This window comes from Equus caballus, chromosome 1 (genome assembly GCF_041296265.1).
Source record: "Equus caballus isolate H_3958 breed thoroughbred chromosome 1, TB-T2T, whole genome shotgun sequence".
Taxonomy (NCBI): Eukaryota; Metazoa; Chordata; class Mammalia; order Perissodactyla; family Equidae; genus Equus; species Equus caballus.
Genome location: NC_091684.1, coordinates 197511672 through 197535523, shown reverse-complemented (window position 1 = coordinate 197535523; position 23852 = coordinate 197511672). Strand labels below are relative to the sequence as shown.

Genomic DNA, 23852 nt, shown 5'->3' with positions numbered 1-23852 from the left:
ACCTATATTCTCTTCTAGAAGACTTATTGTTTCAGGCCTAATCTTTAGGTCTTTGATCCATTTTGAGTTTATTTTTGTGAATGGTGAAAAAGAATGGTCAATTTTCATTCTTTTACATGTGGCTTTCCAGTTTTCCCAGCACCATTTGTTGAAGAGACTTTCTTTTCTCCATTGTAGGCCCTCAGCTCCTTTGTTGAAGATTAGCTGTCCGTAAATGTGTGGTTTTATTTCTGGGCTTTCAATTCTGTTCCATTGATCTGTGCATCTGTTTTTGTACCAGTATCATGCTGTTTTGATTACTGTAGCTTTGTAGTATGCTTTGAAGTCAGGGATTGTGATGCCTCCAGCTTTGTTCTTCCTTCTCAGGATTGCTTTAGCAATTCGGGGTCTTTTGTTGCCCCATATGAATTTTAGGATTCTTTGTTCAATTTCTGTAAAGAATGTCATTGGGATTCTGATTGGGATAGCATTGAATCTGTAGATTGCTTTAGGTAGAATGGACATTTTAACTACGTTTATTCTTCCAATCCATGTGCATGGAATGTCTTTCCATCTCTTTATGTTGTCATCCATTTCTTTCAGGAAGGTCTTGTAGTTTTCGTTGTATAGGTCTTTCACTTGCTTGGTTAAATTTACCCCAAGGTATTTTATTCTTTTTGTTGTGATTGTGAATGGGATTGAGTTTTTGAGTTCTTTTTCTGTTAGTTTGTTGTTAAAGTATAGAAATGCTACTGATTTATGTATGTTGATTTTATACCCTGCAACTTTGCTGTAGCTGTTGATTATTTCTAATAGTTTTCCTATGGATTCTTTGGGGGTTTCTATATATAAGATCATGTCGTCTGCAAACAGCGAGAGTTTCACTTCTTCATTGCCTATTTGGATTCCTTTTATTTCTTTTTCCTGCCGAATTGCTCTGGCCAAAACCTCCAGTACTATGTTGAATAAGAGTGGTGAGAGTGGACACCCTTGTCTTGTTCCTGTGCTCAGAGGGATGGCTTTCAGTTTTTGCCCATTGAGTATGATGTTGGCTGTGGGTTTGTCATATATGGCCTTTATTCTGTTGAGGTACTTTCCTTCTATACACATTTTATTGAGAGTGTTTATCATAAATGGATGTTGGATCATGTCAAATGCTTTCTCTCCATCTATTGAGATGATCATGTGGTTTTTGTTTCTCATTTTGTTAATGTAGTGTGTCACATTGATTGACTTGTGGATGTTGAACCATCCCTGTGTCCCTGGTATAAGTCCCACTTGATCATGATGTATAATCTTTTTAATGTATTGCTGTATTCAGTTTCCCGAAATTTTGTTGAGGATTTTTGCATCTATGTTCATCGGTGATATTGGCCTGTAGATTTCCTTCTTTGTGTTGTCCTTGTCAGGTTTTGGGATCAGGGTGATGTTGGCTTCATAGAATGTGTTAGGGAGTGCTCCATCTTCCTCAATTTTCTGGAATAGTTTGAGAAGGATAGGTATTAAATCTTCTTTAATTGTTTGGTAGAATTCTCCAGAGAAGCTGTCTGGTCCTGGACTTTTATTTTTGGGGAGGTTTTTGATTACTGTTTCAATTTCTTTACTTGTGATTGGTCTATTCAGATTCTCTATTTCTTCCTGCTTCAGTTTTGGGAGGTTGTAAGAGTCTAAGAATTTATCCATTTCTTCTAGGTTGTCTAGTTTGTTGGCATATAGTTTTTCATAGTATTCTCTTATGATCCTTTGTATTTCTGTGGTATCTGTTGTGATTTCTCCTCTCTCATTTCTAATTTTATTTATTTGAGTCTTCTCTCTTTTTTTCTTAGTGAGTCTGGCTAAGGGTTTGTCAATTTGGTTTTTCTTTTGAAGAACCAACTCTTTTTTTCATTGATCTTTTCTACTGTCTTTTTTGTTTCAATATCATTTATTTCTGCTCTAATTTTTATTATTTCCCTCTTTCTACTGACTTTGGGCTTTGTTTGTTCTTTTTCTAATTCTGTTAGATGTCGTTTGAGATTTCTTATCTGAGATTTTTCTTGTTTATTGAGGTGAGCCTGTATTGCAGTGAATTTCCCTCTTAGGACCGCTTTTGCTGCGTCCCAAATGAGTTGGTATGGTGTGTTTTCATTTTCATTTGTCTCCAGGTAATATTTGATTTCTTCTTTAATTTCTTCACTAATCTATTGTTTGTTCAGTAACATGTTGTTTAGTCTGCACTTTTTTTTTTTTTTTTTAAAGATTTTATTTTTTCCCTTTTTCTCCCCAAAGCCCCCTGGTACATAGTTGTGTATTCTTCGTTGTGGGTTCCTCTAGTTGTGGCATGTGGGACGCTGCCTCAGCGTGGTCTGACAAGCAGTGCCATGTCCGCGCCCAGGATTCGAACCGACGAAACACTGGGCTGCCTGCAGCGGAGCGCGCGCACTTAACCTGGCCACGGGGCCAGCCCCCTAGTCTGCACATTTTTGCCTCTTTCCCAGCTTTATTCTCATAGTTGATTTCTAGTTTCATAGCATTATGATCAGAAAAGATGCTTGATACTATTTCAACCCTCTTGAATTTGTTGAGCTTTGCTTTGTTTCCCAAGATGTTGTCTATCCTTGAGAATGTTCCATGCGCACTTGAGAAGAATGTGTAACCTGCTGTTTTTGGATGCAGTGTTCTGTATATATATATTAAGTCCATCTGGTCTAATGTTTCATTTAATTCTATAATTTCCTTGTTGACTTTCAGTCTGGATGATCTATCCATTGGTGTTAATGGGGTGTTGAGGTCCCCTACTACTATTGTATTGTTGTTGATGTTTCCTTTTAGTTTTGTTAATAGTTGCTTTACAAATTTTGGTGCTCCTGTGTTGGGTGCGTATATATTTATAAATGTTATGTCATCTTGGTGGAGTGTCCCTTTTATCATTATAAACTGCCCCTCTTTGATTTTCTTTATCTGTTTTGCTCTGAAGTCTACTTTGTCTGATATAAGTATGGCAACACCTGCTTTCTTATGTTCATTATTAGCTTGGAGTATCGTCTTCCATCCCTCCACTTTGAGTCTGTGTTTGTCTTTGGGCCTGAGGTGTGTTTCCCGGAGGCAGCATATTGTTGGGTCTTGTTCTGTAATCCATCCTGCCACTCTGTGTCTTTTGATTGGAGAATTCAGTCCGTTTACATTTAGTGTGATTATTGAAATGTGAGGGCCTAACACTGCCATTTTATCACTTGTTTTCTGGTTCTCTTGGACTTCCTTTGTTTCTTCTCCCATGATTTTTGGACTACTAATTCAGGTAGGTAGATTTCTATATTGGCTTTCTTCTTATTTGTAGTTTGTGTCTTTGTTCTTGTTATTTGTTTAGTGGTTACCAAGTCGTTTGTATAAAACGTCTCATAGATGAGATAGTCCATTTTCTGATAGCCTTTTATTTCCTTAGATTAAGACGTTCCATCCTTTTCCTCTTCCCCTTCTAGGTTGTTATTGTCAGATTTTTTTTTTCTTCCTTGTGTTGTGAGTTTCTGGTTAAAATGACAAGATTATATTTATTCTTGGTGTTTCCCTTCCTCTTATCTTTAATGTTATACTTAGCCTTTGCTAACCTGTTCTGATGGAGAGCTGCAACTTTCTGATTTTGTCTTTCTACTTATCTCCTTTGCTCTGGGTTTTGTAGCCCCTTTCCTTTTTTTGATTTTTCAGCTATGAGGGTCTTCCTGAGCATTTCTTGTGGCAATGAATTCCCTTAACTTTCGTTTATCTGGGAAAGTTTTTATTTCTCCATATTTGAAGGATATTTTCGCTGGATAGAGTATTCTTGGCTGCATTTTTTGTCCTTCAGAGTTTTGAATATATCACTCCACTCTCTTCTGGCCTGTGAGGTATCTGCTGAGAAATGTGCTGACAGCCTTATCGGGGTTTCTTTGTAGGTTATTTCTTCTGCCTTCCTGCCCTTAGTATTTTCTCTTTGTCATTGACTTTTGCAAGCTTCACTACTATATGCCTTGGGGTTGGTCTTTTTACATCAATAAAATTTGGAGATCTATTGGCTTCTGTCACGTAGAGTTCCATCTCTCTCCCAAGGTTTGGGAAGTTTCAGCCATTATTTCTTTGAACAGGCTTTTTGCCCCCTTCTCCTTCTCTTCTCCCTCAGGTATACCTATGATCCTTATGTTGCATTTCCTAATTGAGTCGGATAATTCTCAGAGAGTTTCTTCATTTCTTTTTAGTCTTAGTTCTCTCTCCTCCTCTGTCTGCAGCATTTCTATATTCCTGTCCTCCAAATTGCTAATTCTGTCCTCCAAATTATCGACCCTACTGTTCAAAGAGTCCAGATTTTTCTTAATCTCCTCCATTGTGTTCTTCATCTCCAATATTTCCGATTGGTTCTTCTTTATAGTATCAAGCTCTTTTGTGACATAGCTCCTGAACTCATTGAGTTATCTATCTGTATTGTCTTTTAACTCATTGAGTTTTTTAATGATGGCTGTTTTGAATTCATTGTCATTTATGTTATAGATTTCATTGTCTTTGGGATTGTTTTCTGGGTACTTGTCATTTTCTTTCTGTTCTGGAGATTTAATATATTTTTTTCATACTGCTTGATGGCGTGGATTTGTGCCTCCGCATAGAGATAGAGTTTGGTTACTGCTTCTACTTGCTACTGCTGGAGTGGCGGGGGTGGGAGGGGGGACAGCTGTTTAATCTACACTGACCAGGATCCCTGTCAGCTGTTGCTGACCGGACCTGGGCCCCTCCTCGTAGTCACAGTGGTCCTGTGAGGTCTCTCGTCAGCTGTGGGGACAATCACAAGGGGGCCTCAGGTTGCTGGTGCCTACTGTCGCAGACCACCTAGACACGCTCCCTCCTTAGGGTCTGCAGGAGTGTTATTGGCTTTCACAGCGGCTGGGAGCAGGTTCACCTAGATTCGCAGCTCTGTCACTGTCAGGGCCCGCAAAATCTCACTTGTCCACTATGGGCCACAGCAGAGCTATGGGTATCTTCTGCAGTATGTGGTTGGCTCACCCAGCTGTGCTACTTCTGCCTCAGGGCCTTCCAGCCTTGTGATTGCCAGGCAGGGCCTCTCCACTAATGCTGCCCAGAGGCTTTCACTGTGGCTGCTGTGAGACTGTGGATTTTCCCCCTGGACCACCAAGCAGGCCTGCTGGGACCCCAGCCTGCCACTACCCACTCACACTGGCTCACTGGGTGACCCTTGCCCCCTCTGGGCGACAGCAGGAGACCATGAATCAGAAGCGGCTGGCAGGCTGCTGCCCCACCCATGATCCTCCTGCCCCGGGGCCTCCCAGCGTTCTGAATGCTGGGGAGGGCCTCTCCACTAATGCTGAGTAGAGGCTTTGTCTGCAGCTGCTGTGGGACTGTGAATTTTCCCCGTGGACCGCTGAGCAGAGCCGCTGGGGTCCAGCCTGCCCCTGCCCATTCACATGGGCTCACTGGATGTCCCCTGCCCCCTCTGGGACACTGCTGGAGTCCGTGAGACAGAGGTGGCTAGCGGGCTGCTGCCCTGCCTGGGATCCTCCTGTCCCAGAGCCTCCCAGTGTTCTGAATGCTGAGTGGGGCCTCTCCGCTAATGCCGAGTAGAGGCTTTCCCTTCTGCTGCTGTGGGACCGTGGATTTTCCCACTGGGCTTAGGGGCAATTGTGGGGCGCTTAGGTAGGGCTGTAGTCACCTGTTCCTACTGTCGCTCCACTGATGTGCACACACGCCCACCCTTGGTGTGTGGCAATGCTATGAGCATGTGCACTGGAAGAAAGTTGCTTGCAGGTACTAGGCTGTCTAGGGGTCAGGGGTCAGAGAGTTTTCACCTACTCCACCTTCTCCTGGGGGGATGTCCGTCTACCTTCCGATGTGTAGCAGCATGGGTCTCTCAGGCATCCTGAGATGCTGTGTGGATATCCTTTGTTGACCGATGAATGTCCAATTAGTTGTATATTCAAAGGGGGAGAGACAAAGAAAACTGCTCACTTCGCCATGTTGCTGATGTCACTCCCGGGTTGTATATGTTTTACGTTTGTTGATTCCTGTGACCACCACTGCAATCAGATACAGAAATCCTCCTTGACAGTAACACCCCCCATCCTATCCCTGCCTCCTGGCTACTCTGTATATAATTTTGTCATTATAAATTGGATCTTCAACAAAGAAGGCAGTCTCAGAACCTTGGTGGAGAGGATGTACCAGATACTCTTAAATAGGAGTCAATGAGGGCCAGCCCCAGTGGCCTAGTGGTTAAGTTTGGTGTGCTCCACTTTGGCAACCTGGGTTCGGTTCCCAGGAGCAGACCTACACCACTCCTCTGTCAGTGGCCGTGCTGTGATGGTGGCTCACATACAAAATAGAGGAAGACTGGTAACGGATGGTAAGACAAATCTTCCTCAGCAGAAAAAAAAAAAAGAAATAGGAGTTGATAAACTACAGCCTGTGACCCCTTTTTGTACTGCCTGTGAGCTAAGGAATGGTTTTTAGATTTAAAAAAAGAAAAAGATGACTATGCAACAGAGTTCATATGTGGCCCACAAATCCTAAAATATTTACTCTCTTGCCTTTTACAGAAAAAGTTTGTTGACCCCTGCTCTTAAATAATAGATTCCAGTTGTTTAGGCTGATCCTGCTTAGACAGATGCCAGACTGTATTGGGGACCAACTTAGGATTTATAAGACTTTTTAGTCCAGAGTCAGATGCTTTCGTGAAAATAGAGTGCTAACCTGTGATCTAGGATAATCAGAATTAATTACACAGGACTGAATAAACTGGAGAGAATCTAATTGTGATTATTTTTTTCAGAATATTGTTGGTATTATTTTTTTGATGGTTATATGATACAGCTCTTTACCTTTCTTTGACCTTTAATTTAGTAGAATATACTTTTGCAAATTGAAATTTGCAAACTGCAAATTGATATGGTCTTTAAATGGCAGTTGGCTCTCATTGATCCCTTAGAGTTTAGAAACAAATGCCTTTTACTCAAGTTTTTGTTTTGTTTTTTTTTTACTGCTAATGGCAATGTGTATATTTACATAGGTTCAATAAGAATTTGTCCTTTCTTTTACTAGGATACAATTAAGCAAATTGATTGTGTCACCAAGGTCAAACCTGTAGTGTCGTGTTTGAGAATAAATCTCATTTAATTAGCTATGACAAGCTCACTGTAAGGAACCAAGGTTGTACTTCGTATGTAGAACTGTTGTCCACACAGCTCTCCTGAGCACCCGGCCTTCTACCTATTCTGTGGCATGTAGGATCCTAGCCTACCTGTAGGAAGGGATGGTCACTTCCTGCAGATTTGAATGACTTGAAGTAGAGAGGAATTTTCCTACATTTATAGATGTGTCACAGATAAGACTGGTAGTGATCATTTTTTTTTGGTTTGGTTTCATAGTTATGAATTAGGAGAAAAAAATAATTTTTAAATTTCTCAAGTAATAGACTGTTGAAAATAAAATTCCAAATTTTGTATGAATTCTCCAGGCAGCAGTGAAGTTTATTGCTTTAGTAATTGCTTAATACCATGTGGCTCTAGATTTGCTGACTATAGTACAAGGAGGTTTATATATATTAATTAACATTTTTTGCTGCACCTCTGTAAGTAAATCAGGCCAAGAGACAATGAAAGTAGCTGTGTGTGTGTAATCAAAAATAATTTTAGACATTATGATCATCAGAGGGGACTGTTAAAAATCCTAACTCATTAATAAATATTTTCATTTTTCCCTATATTTGCTTTCTACTTCCTAGGATACAGAATTTTTTGTGTCAGGCTGTTTTTTTACTTAACATTATAAACATTTTCCTACAATTTTTTACATAATCTTCATAAGTTAACAGCTTTTACACCTTTTGTTATGTTTAATATATCATTTATTTAACAATTTCCCCAATTTTTATATTTAGGCTGTTTCCAGTTTTTTCTATTGTAAATAAACTGCAGTGAATTTCTTTAAGCAGGTACCTTTTGGTTTTATTGACTTACTAGGCCAAGTGTGGAATTACTTGGGCAAAGGTTATAACTACCTTTATTGATTCTGCCATGTAACTATTGCTATCAAAAGACAAATTGCAGGTGAAAGTATAAATAAGTCTTTGCTTGGCTTCTGAAGTGTGTATCTGTTCTGTTTTTCTTAGTAAACTGTGTTTGTAGACCTGCCTCACGAAAGTGCAACAGTAAGGTCGGCTGGTGGTCATCAAGGTGTTAATTGCTTCTCGTGCTTCTGTTAGTGACTTCTGCAGAACCATCAGACGATGAGTTTAAAGTTGCTCTGACTTCTTTGTTATGATTCAGACTTGGAGTCTTTAAATTTGTTTATCTTATTTCACAGTCTCTGCTGGGCAAGTGCAAGGAGCACTGTTTAGATGTGACTCAAATGCTTTTTGTTTGTAACTTCATTTCTGTGGCCTTGATTAGGTTTTTAAGAGACTACATTTTCTTTCTCAATTTTTAAGAAGTTTCAAGAATGATTTGGTAAAAGCAATTATTTTATTCTATTACAGGGGAACATTGTTCTTACAGATTATGAATATCTAATTTTAAATATCCTAAGATTTCGGACTGATGAGTCAGATGATGTTAAGTTTGCTGTTCGTGAACGCTATCCAGTTGATCATGCTAGAGCTGCTGAGCCTTTGCTTACCTTGGAAAGGTAACATGTTTTGTTTATAAACTCATTTCATGTTGTATTGAAAGGTGAGATAAGTCATGTCAGAATATGAAAACTGTCACAGAAAATATTTTGTTTACTAGCATAAAATAATTAAATTTGGACTGCTCAAACTACATAAATGTGCAGGTAAGCAATTTAGCCTTATTTGGGAGGAGCAGGGTTTGTCTTTTTAATCTAAGTTTGGTGTTGTTTCAGATGCTTGTGATTTCTTGGTAAAGCAAGGGGTCTTATTAGCTATTCTGTGAGAAGACAGATGGATATCTTGGGCAGAGTGCAAAAGGAGAACGAAATTCTGGTTTAGCTAAGAAAAGGGAGTGCGGTGGGATAGGGTGCCAATTGTAGCTGTACTCTTCTGGGCTGGAAGACTTTGCTGACTAACAGCCCACAGTCATGGGGGTGATTGGTAAAACATTGATTTCTGCCCCTCCCTCCCCTTTCTGATTCAGTATATGTGGTGTGGGGTCCAGGAATTTTTACGTGTCTAACAAGTTCTCAGGTGATGTGGATGCTGCTGATCTGGGGACTACAGTCGCCCACAACATCCTTAAGAGTTCTTATTAAATGCTTAAATAGGTAAAGCCATTTCAGGTGTTAAGATACATCATTAGCCTCCACAGACAACATTTAACTGTTATAAAAATGTCTCTTTCAATGACCTATATCGGCGCATTGATGATAAGCAATATGACTTAGTTGAAAAGTATTGATTTTTCTCAGAAAACCTGGTTTCAAGTCCTGGTATGCTGTTAGGAACCCACTTACCTTGTATAAATTCCTTTAAGACTCATTTTCTTACCTACAAAGTGAACTAATTCCTCTTAGAGTACTGTGAAGATCAGGCAGATTGATGCATGTGAAAGTGTTGTGGATAGCAGTATTGCTGTAAGGTTTATTAAATATAAGACAGTGAGAGGCATGTCAATTTTATTTCACAGGTTGACTGAAATAATAGCCAGTGCACCTAAGGGCGAACTACTGAAGAGAGTTCTTAACCCATTACTTCGTGAGTAATCCTTCATAGAGCCATGACATGTTTGCAAGATAACATAGTTTTCAGGAGTATACTTAAACCTTTTATAGTTCTAGTAGAAAATTAGAACAACTTGATAAATGTAGAAAGGAGTTTAAAATGATCTTTTGAGGGACCAGCCCTGTGGCCCAGTGGTTGAGTTTGTGTGCTCCGCTTCCGTGGCCCAGGGTGTCACCGGTTCAGATCCTGGGTGTGGACCGAGCACTGCTCATCACGTCATGTTGAGGTGGTGTCCCACACAGCAGAGCCAAAAGGACCTGCAACTGGAGTATGTAAGTTTGCACTGGGGGGCTTTGGGGAGAAGAACAAAAAAAGAAGATTGGCAATAGATGTTAGCTCAGGTGTCAGTCTTTAAAAGGAAAATATTTTGAGTAAGTAAGAGTTTATTTTCAAGGAAAGAGAAATTGCTATACCACATGAATTTGACCTTTGTTTATCTGTTAGCTTTTATTTAAAAGCAATGTAGTTATGTGAACTAAAAGTATGTTATCGAGCACTTTAGTGCTAGCTGTAGTATTCTGAGAAATCAGGTTTTTTCCAATGTGAATCTTCAGTTTACTAACCACTTAGCTTGTTTTTGGTTTTTTTTTTTATTATTATTAGTGGGCCTCAGGACCTCCAAGGATCTGCCAGGTACTTGTAATAACTGGGGTAAAGTAATTCAATTAACATTTTTTTTTTTTGCTGAGGAATATCCATCCTGAGCTAACATCTATTGCCAATCATCCTCTTTTTGCTTGAGGAAGATTTGCCCTGAGCTAATGTCTGTGCCAGTCTTCCTCTATTTTATATGTGAGTCACCACCACAGCATGGTCATCAATGAGTGGTGTAGGTCCATGCCCAGGAACAGAACCTGGGCTGCCGAAGTGGAGCACGCTGAACGTAACCACTAGGCCATGGGGCTGGCCCCTCAATAAGCTTTTATACTTGAGAAAGTGATCACTTGTCCCTGTAGTAAGGGACCTGGAAGAGGACATTTGGGCAGGCAGGTTCCCTTGATTACTGAGCATTAGGGAGTTACTCTTCCTCTCCTATGAAATTAGAATGCATTAAAAAGTTATCTTTGGAACTTTCCAGCTGATTAGTATAGCATGTGTAAACTTTGTAAGTTTGGATTTTTCTGTTATTTCTTTATTGTATTAATATGGTGTATTACATTAACCAATTTTTGGATGCTGAACCAACCTTGCATTCCTGGTTTCTAATTCTTCTTATATATGTGGCTAAATTCCATTAAATTCCTGTAACTTTTACATTGCTACAATTTTATTGTAGTCTCAAATTTTTGTAAGTACTTGAATTGTCATCTCTAATAAAATTTCAAAATAAGTAAACTAACTTATTTTTACTGGCTACTGTTATAGAGTAGATCATTTATATTGGGATATAAGTTTACATTGTATTTTGAATGTTAAATTTGGTAGGAAAATATTAAAAATAATACCCTCTGCTTTTATAGCCTATGGACCAGCTCTCATTGAACACTGTCTTATAGAAAATGGATTCTCTGGCAATGTCAAAGTGGATGAAAAATTTGAAAGTAAAGGTATGTCTCCATGCTATAAGTTTTACACATTTTCGTTTATTTCCTTTTTCCAAAACTATGAAAATTCTTTCTGTGAAAGTGACAAGTGAACAGATAGTTCTAGACTTAAAAACATTGACCCGTGAGTGTTCTATCCATGATGCTCCTGGCTTCCTTCTCTCATGTGCTGCTTTCTCCCTAGTAACGTGCAGTTCAACCTCTTGACCTATCTTATTACGGTTCGACTGTAGAATATTCTCCCACCCTCCCTCTAAATTTTTGAAGTGGTTACTGAACTTGAGATAGTCTCCAGTAAAAGGCTTGAGGGAGTTGAATTATTCACCTTCTTACTCAGAACCTGGAGTCCTTCTAGAAATAGTAGTATTCATGCATTTTAATTCTGTAAGTACTATAGTGTGGGTAAATGATGAATTAGGCTTTTGTAACCACTTAAGGGAACTTAATTGCCGGGTTAGGATAATAAAATATTAGAGGAAATATAAGGAAAATGGAAGATTTGGTCTTTGACAAATTTTTATCTGTAGATTCTCATGTAAAATTTTTTTTTTTAATTAAGCACTTTTTTTTTCTTTTTAAAGATTTTATTTTTCCTTTTTCTCCCAAAGCCCCCTGGTACATAGTTGTGTATTTTTAGTTGTGGGCCCTTCTAGTTGTGGCATGTGGGATGCCACCTCAGCATGGCTTGATGAGTGGTCCATGTCCGAGCCCAGGATTCGAACTGGCGAAACCCTGGGCTGCTGAAGCAGAGCACTCGAACTTAACCACTCGACCACGGGGCCGGTCCCTCATGTAAAATTTTTAAAAAATCATTCTTGATGTTTATATTTTGGGATTGTATATCCTTTCTTAAGGTTTAGGGATAATTTTTGTGCTGTACATTTTTGTGTTGAAAAATACACATTGAATGTTTTAATGAATGATTTAGTTTCTAAAGTATACTGATTCAGTGCAATCCTGATCAAAATGCGAATAGGTTATATTGTTGGTTTTGCTATTCATTTGTTATAAAATGAATCTGATATTCATGTGGAATAAAAGCATTCAAAAATGTTTGCGAAAACTTTGGAAAATAATATTAATGTTGGAGAATAACCTTTTCACAGATTAAAATATATTATGAAGCTGTAGTAATTAGAACAGTAAGTTTTTGGAGAAGGAATAGACAGAATAAAGAATTCAGAAACCACTGCAAATATATATGGCAATTTAGTGTGTGAACAAAGTGGTTTTCAGATCATGACAGAAAAGAAGGATTCGATAAAAGCTGTTGGGACTAGAGACTGGCCAGAACATATCCTTATTTACATATACTGATTACAAACATGAAATAATTATATTTGATTTTCTTGAACACTTTTTTCATTTCACATGCACTCTTCTATTTTCTGCATAGTCTCAATAATAGCTAATTGACAGTTGATTGGCCTACTTTTTTTCCTTTTTTATCCCCTATTAGATATTGAAAAAGTACTTGTTTGTCTGCAGAAAGCAGAAGACTATATGAAAACAACATCCAACTTCAGTGGAAAGGTAGCACCACGTATACTTAGTATATATTGTGGTTTTATTTATCTAGATTTTCAGAATTTAAATGTTTATTAAAGGATCAATATATCTAAATTTTTATTGTCATTTGGAAATTTGACGTCTGTTATATGCTTATTCTAGGGTAGTGTTTTTTTTTTTAGTTGCTATTGGTTTGTAATTTTTGTTCTGTTCCTTACATTTTATAGGAAGTACTAGGTCAAGTCAGCATCAGCACTCCAGAAAAGTTGAGGAATTTGAAAATATTTCCTCTTAGGTTGATTTTAGATAGAGAAGCACGTTTTAATTTGCCAGTACTTTTAAAAAGTTTGGTGATTTACATCCCTCTAATAGTTACACGTCTTCTGAATTACCTCATACCTTGTTTTTTCCCCTATTCAAAGTATAATTTTATTTACTAAAAAAGTTCAGAAAAGGTTCTGATTAATTATAGCTAAATTTAGTCCAAATATATACCTGTCAGGTTTTGTTTTGTTTTGTTTTGGTGAGGAAGATTGAGCCTGAGCTAATATCCATTGCCAGTCTTCCTCTTTTTTGCTTGAGGAAGATTGTCACTGAGCTTAGATCTGTGCCAGTCTTCCTCTGTTTTGTGTGGGGTGCTGCCACAGTGTGGCTTGACGAGTCGTGCTAGGTCCACACCTGGGATCTGAACCTGTGAACCCTGGGCCGCCGAAGTGGAGTGTGTAAACTTAACCACTATGCCACCAGGCCAATCCCTACCTGTCAGTTTTTTAAATGAATTAAAATTTCCTACTCAGTAAGAAAGTGAATCTGAGACTTTTTCTGCTGGAAGTAAAGTGCTGTTGGCTTTTCTAACTGCAGAAAATCTAAAAATGGAAAGAAAAAAGCAAAATGCACGTGTATAATTCCACCGCTTTATCAAATCACTAATTTTGTTTTCTTTATTCCCTGCTTTTTCTTGTCCATATGAATGAACTAGTATTGTTAATAATTGTTATTGAGCCTAAAAAATATCATTTTGAGAAGTAATACAATCAGTAGACAATTGCAGCTGATTAGTTATAACTAGAGTAATTTTATGTTAAATTAGTAAATTTCATGTCAGCCATGGAAAGTAAATCTTTGTTGATAATGGATAGAAATGTTTTATTGTTTGATTTTTGTAGGGATATATCATTCAGAAAAGAGAAATGAAACCAAGCCTCGAAGTGGATAAACCGACTCAAGACATACTCACGTAAGCATGCAGGCATGGGTCACTTTGCTTTGGATGTTTATTAATGTTCTTGAATGTGATGTAAGAAATATGTTTTACAGGTATGAGGAATTTCATCCTTTCTTGTTTTCTCAACATTCACAATGTCCATATATAGAGTTTGAATCATTTGACAAGGTGGGTTTTCCAATTCTGTTTTTTGACTAGTTAGCATGACATGAGTTGTTAAATTAACATCAATGTGCTTTGATTGGGAATTGAAAATATTTTTGTTTTACAATCACTATGAACCTGAGCATTGAAGATCAATGCAGTCACAGATATAAATTGTTGGAAACATTTGTTGCCACTTTATTTCAAGATGAAGGATCAAAGATTTGAACTTAATTTGATTCTTGACTTTCTAGCTGCATAATATGTATGCAAATTGAAGTAGAGACCAGGGTTTTCTTTTCAGCTAGTTATTTTCTGTGTTTTTTTTTTTTAATAAGGCCGTGGATGAATTTTATTCCAAGATAGAAGGTCAGAAAATAGATTTAAAAGCTTTACAACAGGTATGGTATTATTAAAAACATTTCTATTAAACCAGCTAGCCTTAGTGTGATTTGCTGGTTGATGATACTTTCATATAGGAATGGGCAGTCTTTCAGAAGAAGTGCGGGAACATCTTGATCTTGATCAAGGTCCAGGGGAGGTCTCAGGTTTGAAAAGTACACCCTTATTTGTTCCATCAGTATGTCAGACATTGTCTACAATGGAAAATACAGTGGGAAGGGGAGGCCTGTTATTTATAACCTAGTATGATTTGCTTTATTACAGCAATCCAAAGCTTCTCACACTTTGCTGTTAAGGGAACACTGTTCCAAGGAGGGGTTTTGTGTGTGTGTGTGTGAGAGGAAGATTGACCCTGAGCTAACATCTGTTGCCAGTCTTCCTCTTTTTTTTTCCTCCCCAAAGCCCCAGTACATAGTTGCGTATCCTAGTTGTAAGTCCTTTTAGTTCTTCTGTGTGGGACGCTGCCACAGCATGGCTTGCTGAATGGTGTGTAGGTCCACACCCAGGATTCAAATTGCCAAACCCGGTGCCGTGGAGGCGGACTGCGTGAAATTAACCACTACACCACCGACTGGCCCCCAGAGGAGATTTTTAAAATAGGCCAAAAGAGAAGGAAAAGTTTTTTCTATGCAAATAAGTATTTTTTTTTAATCATTAAACTGTTTTTTTTAAAGTGGAGTCTTAAACTATGCTATGTGTGTTTCATGACTCCACAAGGAGGGTTTAATCTGCCATTTTTTCCCAGCACATTTGACCATGTTTTGGAGCATTTGCTGCAGAACAGTTTCAGAAATTCACCACAATCATTCTTGATTTGAAGGAGGTTCAGTGTTTCAAAAATATTAATAAAGTCTTAAAATATGTGTGCAAACATTTGAAATTATGTGAATCCTTTTATCCTCCCTTCCTCAGTTTTAAGAAATTAACCATAGCACTATTTCAAAGCAGGTGGGTCAAGTGAATTAAATAGTGTGACTGCCACATGGTGGCAGCACTTTAGTTATTAAACAGATACTAGCAGTAACATCAAACCCCATGTTTTTTATGTGCATCAGAATACCCATAAATTGTTTTAGTAATCATTGTGCATTCTTTTAATAGTCACCATTCTTATAATTTAAATCTTTTTAATATTACATCCAGCATTCAAACATTCATTAATTGGTGATACTATTATTAGTGTTAGAAAATTTGCCCCCAAATCAGTAACCTTGAAGTATAAATTGTATATGATAAAATGCTACATAGAAGGTAAAATAACTACTGTGAGCCTTTGTGTTGTTAATTTAGGAAAAAGAGTACTCTGTAAAATATTAGAAATAATGTTGAGAAATTAAAAGTAGCAGCAATAAAATAAAAAGAAGCTATTTTGGTACTTTATGCTCTCTAAGAATGCATTCCCCCAAACTTTACTTTTATGTCATAGGAAGAAAAATGTCTTGAATTCTGCCTGCTTGAATTATGTGAGGGCGTTAGGGGCATGTCTTACATACAGCGTAACCTGCCATCCAAATACCTTCCTAGATAGGGAATGGGAGGGAGGGAGGTAAAGAGGAGAGGTAATTTTGGAGCATGAAACACTTAGGGTAGGATAGACCTGGGAAGGTGGGCTGTGGAGAACTTCAGCTAGCTAGGTGACAACACTGAGAAGGCAGAAGAGGGGTGGGGTAGTGAGTTTCAGGAGGTGAGAGAGAGAAGGTGCAGGAGGTAGGAGATGTCTAACTTTTTAAAAGTCTGTTTTCTTACCAAAAGGAAAAACAAGCATTGAAGAAGTTAGATAATGTCCGAAAGGATCATGAAGACAGATTAGAAGCTCTTCAACAGGCTCAGGTATTATGCTTAACTGTTTCAGATGCTTTTTCAAAAATGGTAACTTGAATTAGCATTATAGTAAATGTTTTGGTGTATCTCCAAAGGAAATAGACAAACTTAAAGGAGAGCTCATAGAAATGAACCTGCAAATAGTTGACAGAGCCATTCAGGTTGTTCGAAGTGCTTTAGCCAACCAGATAGATTGGACAGAAATCGGGTTAATTGTGAAAGAAGCCCAAGCTCAAGGAGACCCTGTTGCAAATGCAATCAAAGAATTAAAACTGCAAACAAATCATGTTACAATGCTGCTAAGGTAAGTGTGATTCTTAGTTAAGCAGTTAATGCTTATCTTTATTTTACTATTTAATTGTTCAGTATATTTGTTTAAAAATTTTATCTTTTATTTGGAAATTTATCCTTGAAGGTATAGAAAAAAATTAATTTACATTAAAATAATGCAACTATTTAAAATTGTAAGCCATTTATAATTTCATTGAGAAAAAATTGAAAATAAAGTGATGTCATTGACATTAGTGAAATACTATTGAATATTTTTAATAGAAATCCATACTTGTTATCAGAGGAGGAAGATGACGATGTTGATGGTGACATCAGTGTTGAGAAAAATGAAACTGAACCACCAAAAGGAAAAAAGAAAAAACAAAAGAATAAACAGCTGCAGAAGCCTCAAAAAAATAGGCCATTGCTTGTTGATGTTGACCTCAGCTTGTCAGCATACGCCAATGCCAAAAAGTAAGTCTTAAATTTAAGTAAAAATTTTAGGTAAAATATTATCTTCAATAAATCAATCAGAGTGTTAAGGATAATAAAAATCATTATTTTGCCTGTATATACTTTTGGGAGAAAATACTTTTTAAAATCTTGCGCATTATACAACTTTGTTTTTATACAGTGTAACAAAGTTGCACAGTGCACAAAACTTGTTCTCTATGGTTTGAGAGTCTGTAAAATTAGAAATAACATAAATAGAAAACTAAAGAATAAAGATTTTACTTAAAATTAAGAGAAATATATTTGTCTAGGTATTATGATCACAAGAGATATGCTGCTAAGAAAACACAAAAGACTGTTGAAGCTGCTGAGAAGGTACTTAATATTTCTTAGAGTGAATGTTAATTATTTTTCTCTGCTTTAATTTAATGGCTTTAATTATTTTTTCTGATTAAATGAGGTTTTCTAATTCAGAAATATCTTTCGAGCTTAATTTTGCTTTAAACGTATATATTTCCAGTGTTTATTTTTTTCCCCAAACCTGCTCCTCCCCAGTCCTCCCCCTCATTTTTCCCTTTGCTCAGGTTAAAAATGTTGGAGTCATCGTGGACTTTTCTCTCACAAACCATATCCAATCCATCAGCAAATCCTTTGGCTCTTCCTTGCGAGTATAACCAGGATCTGGGCACTTCTTATTAGTCCAGGCCTTCGTCATCTCTGTTCACATGGACTGTAACAGTAGCCTCTTACTGGGTCTCTCTCCTTCTACCCTTTTCCCACTATAGTCTGTTCTTGACACAGCAGCCATAGTGATGCTTTTAAATAGAAAATGAAGCCATTTCTGTCTGTTAAAAGTCTTCCACTTACTTCCTGTCTTACTCAACAGTTCAGAGCCCTTCTGTCCTGTAAGGTCCCACGTGATCTGCTCCCCTCCGATCTCATCACCTGCTTTCCTCTTGTTACACACTCTGTCCAGCTACTCTCGGGGTCCTAGCTGTTCTTACAGCAGGAGCCCATGCTCCTTCTCAGGGCCTGTGCCTCCGTAATTCCAGTAATCCTTCAGGCTTCTGCCTGAATGCTGGCACTCTTCTACCCAGAAAGCTCTTTCCTCAAGATTTCCGTGGTTCCATCCCGCCTTCATTCACATGTCTACTTAAATGAGACTTTATCAGAGAGGCCTTCTTTGCCACTCTAACTAGAAAGAGTACTACTTCAGTCACTCCTCCTTTACTCCGCTTGGTTTTTCTTCTTAAAAAAACGCCCCTCTCAACATACGTTGATTTGTCCTCTCTCTAGAATGTAGATTGCTTGAAAGTGGGATCTTTGTTTTATTCATTGCCGCATCCCAGCCCCTAGAGTACTGCCTGGAACACAGTCTGTTAAATGAGCAGCCCCTGTGACTCAGCTTTCTGTGCCTCTTCACCTCCTTTCTTGACATTTGACCTTGTGATCACTACTTCTGGTCACAGGCCTCTTCTTTCTGCTTATAATGCTCTTGCTCTTCTTTGCCTCGATAATTCCATTAATCCTTCAGGCTTCTACCTAAATGCTGTTTCCTCAGAGATACCTTCTTTGACCATATTCGGTTATAAATTATCTTCCCTTGTTAGACTTTCATGTGCCCTTAGAAGCACTTACCATGTTTGTTTGAATAATTATGTGTTTTGTATTTGTCTCTTTCCTTGACTACAGTAGGGTGGGGATGGGAGCTTCGTCTTGTCCACTGTTCTGTCCCCAGCATCTAGCCCAGAACCTGGTAGGTGGTAGGCACTCAGTATCTGGGAAATGAATGATACTCTTTAATTTGGAAGTCTTGAGCAAATATTTGTATACAGTAAGCCTTTGAATTAAATTATTTTAATATTTAAGGCAAAAATCTTTTCATTCTTCATTACTTTCCTGTGTTTATGGTGTATGTGTGTGTACATAGGGCCATTTTGTGACATTTAAAGAAATTACTTCTTGCCCTCTCATTTACTTGGTGTTATCTAAATAAATTCTCAATGAATGAATTTAAAAATTCATTTCTCATAAACAGGCATTCAAATCAGCAGAAAAGAAAACGAAACAAACCTTAAAAGAAGTCCAAACAGTTACCTCTATTCAAAAAGCAAGAAAAGTTTACTGGTAAGTGTTCTACCTTTTTAAAATAGAATTTTTATTTTTATCAAAATTATACATGCACATTGTTTAGAAGATCAAGCAGTTCTACAAAGCTTGTTACAAAAACCAGTAGTCCTGCAATTTTTCACCCTTACTCCTGTTGCCTCCTCTCCCAAGGAAACTACTTTGAGCTGTTTCTTTTGGTACATATGAAGGTTCTGTCACCTCGTAAAACAAATTCGGAAGTCTTCCTGTATCAGTTGTCCTTAAAAGTTTGATGGAATTCACCTGTGAAGCCAAATAGTTCTGGAGTTTTCTTTATGGGAAAGTTTTTCATTACAGATTCAAAGTTTTGAAGATTTTGAAGATACAGATTTTCTAGTTTTGGTTAGCAGTGTTTTTCTAAGACCTTGTCTGTTTTGTCTGAGGTTTGAAATGTACTGGCAAAAACTTTATAATATTCTGTTTTTTAACATCCCTGGGATCTTTAATGACCTCTCCCTTTTCATTCATGATAGTTATTATTTGTACCTTCTCTTCTTGATTAGCCTGACCAGAGGATTTTCAGTTGTATTAATATCTTTAAAGAACTAGTGTTTTGACTGTTATTCTCCTCTGTTATATATGTGCTCTCTATTTTATTTTCGTTTTTCTACTTTTCTTTGGGATTCATTTGCAGTTCCCCTTCTGATTCCTTGAGGTGGAAGCTTAGTTCGTTGATTTTTCTCCAGCCTCTTTTCTCAAATATGTATTCAAGGCAGTAAATTTCCCTCTAAGCCTGGCTTTAACTGCATCTAAAAAGCTTTCTGTAGTATTTTCATTATCTTTTACATCAAGATATGTTCTGATTTCCATTGTGATTTCTTTACTCATGCATTATTTAGAATGTATGTTTGTTAATTTCCAAACATATGGGACTTTTCTGGTTATTTATTGTTGTTACTGATTTCTAGTTTAATTTGCATAATGGTCAGAGATGGTATTCTGAATTATCTCAATCCTTTGACATTTGTTGTTGAAACTTGCATTATGGCCCAGTCTATTTATGATCAACTTTATTTATGAAAATGTTTCATGAGCGTTCTGCAGTTGTTGACTACATTTCTCTAAATATCAGTTTGGTCCCATTTATTAATCATATTGTTCAGATCTTTGGCATCTTTACTAATTCTTTTTTTATCTATTTTTTTCTCAGTTACTGGGAGAGGTGTGTTAAATACCTCATAATTGTGGTTTTGTCAGTTTCTCCTTTTATTTCTGCCAATTTTTGCCATATATATGAGAGTATGTAGTTAAGTGATACAAATATAGAACTGTTATATCTTCCTGGTGAATTGAGCCTTTTATTAACTTCAATGAAATACCCTTTTAACTTACAACCATTTTTTCCTTCTGTGTGAGATATTAAAACTACTCAGCTTTTTTTTGGTTAGTGTTTGTATGATATATCTTTTTCCATTATCATATTTCAACCTTAGTGTATCCTTATATTTTAAAGGAGTATGTATATCATTTTTGTTTTCCAGTCTGACAGCCTTTGCATTTTACCTGGAGAATTGACTGCATTTACTTTTAATGTAATTTCTGATACATTTGGGTTTAAACCTACCCATCTTGCTATTTGCTATCTGTTTGTCTGATTTGTTCTGTGTTTTTTGTCTTCCTTATTGCCATCTTTTGAATGGTTAATTGGAGTTTCTTTTTCTTTTTTTGCCCGTTGGTTATGGCATTCCTCCTTGGATGATTACAAAATACATCCTTGATTCATCTTTCTCATTCTCTTTGTTCTTGTGGGTTTATCTCTTTTGCAAATGTCTTTACCATCAAAAGGGAAGTGGTTAAATATAGTACATCCATTCAGCAATGAAGAAGATATATTTTTAAGTGAAAAAAGAAGGCAGTATGCAGAACGGTGTGTGTTGTGTCTAAAGAAGAGAAAAGGTTTAGAGTACGCATTTTATTTTAGTTTTTGTATGTGTAAAGAAACTCTGGAGAAGGATACACAAGAAGCTAATCTCAGTGGCTCCCTGTTTGGTAGTGCTGGTGGGAACTGAAGGGGGAGGCAGGAGCTCTCACGATGCCTTTTTATATAATTAAAAAAATTTTTGAACCATGTGTTTGTATTAATCAAAATCAGATTCGAAAATAGGAATAAAATTCTTTTGCTATTGTATTTGGGGGAAGTGGGAATATGAGGGAGTTTAGTTTAATGCCTGTGTTCAATCTATCATCTTTAACTGTAAGTTTTTAAATTTTAGATTAAATCATAAAAAGATGATCTTGGTAGTCATATGTAATATAGCAAATATTTATGTTCATCTCTCTTGCATGTCATTTCTAAATGTCGTACAGATACTCTCTTTACTTTTTATCGTGGTGGTACATATTAATCATGAAAACCCAGATTACCTTGTCTCTTGAGAAAAGTGATAATTTTACACTTCTGAAGGCAATTTTTGTTTTTTTGTATAAAAAAAAAAGAATATCATACATGTAAAGATTCAATTGATTAATTGAGGACAGAATGGGAAAACAACTTTTCTTTCTTACCAGAGGTCCCAAAGCCTATCCAGTACCCTGACTAAAAGAAAGCTGAACCTAGGGACCACATGACATTTTATGCTTTTTGCCTTAGGCAATTCATTATTATAAGTTATCCTCAAATTTAAGGCTAGCTATATGAGAGGGAGATAAGGAGAGAATGTACTTTTTTAAAACACAGAATTTAGTTCCTTTCTCTAACACTGTCTTAAGAATACCCTAGAGCAATTTGTATTACAAGCTTTCCATAAAATTCAGCTTGATGCTTTAGGATATTAAATCATCCATTTGTCTTAACCTACAAAACAGGACAGCTTCCTGTTTTGTTTTCAAAAAGAGTGTGAATTCAGGCAACCATAAAGGCAAAGAAATGTTAACTTTTTTTCTTTCAATTTGGTAGGTTTGAGAAATTTCTGTGGTTCATTAGCTCAGAGAACTATCTAATTATAGGTGGACGAGATCAGCAACAGAATGAAATAATTGTGAAAAGATACTTGACACCAGGTAGGTAAGATTAAAATTCTAAAGAATTTTCTCTTAAATAATTGGATCAGTTATCTCAAGATTAGCTGTAGATTTTCCTCTTTCACTCTTTTGTTTGACTCATTTAATTGGTAGAAAGAATTTGATGCTTAATGGTTTAAGGTTCATTGAATATGTGCTTTGACACTTCTCATTTTAAGTGAGTACTCCTAAGGTAGTAATGCTGAGCTAATCTGTGGTACTGGACTTTTGATTTTCTACTACATTAACAGAATAGCTCTCAGTCCTCCAAAGTCATTGTAGCTCAAGATTTTAAGAGCTTAATTTTTCAGCCCCGAAGTTTATAACCTTTTTTCACATTTAGAACCAGGACTTAAGCCCTGTGGTGTAAGGTTTATCACTTTTATTTGTTTGCTGATAACTACCGCCTCATTGTGGCTGAACCCCCAGTGTGAGTATTAGAAATCAACAAGCAGTATCAGAGCTAATCTGATGTCCACGGAGGATCCTGAGCCAGGAAGGAAAGCACAGGGATTAGGTTGCATGGTGCCCAGGGTGTGGTCTTTGTCTTCTCTAACTTGTTCATTGTGAGCTGAGCCTGTCATGAAGCAGTATGGGTTTTGCTCTTCTTTGAGTTTCAAATCGCAGATGAACTGTCCATAGCAAGCAATGGCTGCTTGTTTTACCTCCTAGGAACCATGCACTTTCCTCTTCCTGGTTGACCATTCACTCCTGCATTCATCTCATTCATTGCTATCACACACTTAGAATAAAACTGCAAGTCCTCATCGTGACTTACAAGGCTACCTGCTTCTACAGCCTCACCTCTCTCCCATTAGTCTGGCCACCTGACTTCTCCTTATACATGGCAAACATCCACAGTCCTCAGAACCTTTGTACTTGCTAGGATGACTCATCTGCTCCATGTGTCTCTCACCCTTCCGCAGGCTAGCCTGGGCTTGCTTGCATGGTAACTCAGCAAGTTTCTGAGAAAAAGAAGAAGCACAGTAGGCCTCTCAAGGCTTAGGCTGGGAACTAGTACTTGGTCACATCTGCCACATTCTACTGGCCAAAGCAGGTCACGGGGCAGACCCAGATTCGAGGGTTGGAGAAGTGGACTCCACCTCTTGATGGGAGAAGCTTCAAGGTCACAGAGCAGAGAGATGTGGAAAGGAGGAGAGGAACTTTGACCATTTTTGTAATCTACCATATTAACATTGCTTTCCTTTATGAGGAGGCCTATGAGAAGTTTCTCAGGGCTGGAAGATGGATTTTTCTTTATATGCCTTATCCCTTCTGAATTTTGAACGCATTAAACAATAAATAAATAATTTCAACTAAAAGAAAGAAAGAAAGAAACAGGAATTAAAGTATTATTTCTTTGTTTTTAAGGGGACATTTATGTACATGCTGATCTTCATGGGGCTACTAGCTGTGTAATTAAGAATCCAACAGGTAATATATTCCTATTATTCAAAACTTTAATTCTTTTCTTTAAAATGCTTTTAACATAACTATAAGACAAAAATTGTTAATAGAGATAAAGGACACTTCATAATGATAAAAGGGTCAATCCATCAATAAGATATAACAGTTATAAACATATATGCACCCAACAACTGAGCTCTAGAATACACAAAGTGAGATCTGACAGAATTGAATGGAGAAATAGACAATTCAGCACTAACAG

The 23852-nt window shown here is 37.3% G+C and overlaps 1 protein-coding gene across 2 annotated transcripts in view; it reads left to right on the top strand.

Annotated features, from left to right (window-relative positions):
* Positions 1-23852, top strand: part of NEMF (nuclear export mediator factor) — a 54277-nt gene that overhangs the window by 8127 nt on the left and 22298 nt on the right. For both annotated transcript variants that reach the window (XR_011428689.1, XM_023624793.2), the window contains exons 5-18: positions 8468-8616; positions 9573-9640; positions 11128-11214; positions 12671-12744; positions 13887-13957; positions 14038-14113; positions 14428-14490; positions 16244-16321; positions 16408-16616; positions 16865-17056; positions 17347-17410; positions 19074-19162; positions 22080-22183; positions 23555-23617. Coding sequence is in view for 1 of the 2 variants with exons in the window: in XM_023624793.2 (XP_023480561.2) it covers positions 8468-8616; positions 9573-9640; positions 11128-11214; positions 12671-12744; positions 13887-13957; positions 14038-14113; positions 14428-14490; positions 16244-16321; positions 16408-16616; positions 16865-17056; positions 17347-17410; positions 19074-19162; positions 22080-22183; positions 23555-23617 (1387 nt within the window). In the remaining variant the exon portion in view is untranslated. The remainder of the gene's footprint in view (positions 1-8467; positions 8617-9572; positions 9641-11127; positions 11215-12670; positions 12745-13886; positions 13958-14037; positions 14114-14427; positions 14491-16243; positions 16322-16407; positions 16617-16864; positions 17057-17346; positions 17411-19073; positions 19163-22079; positions 22184-23554; positions 23618-23852) is intronic.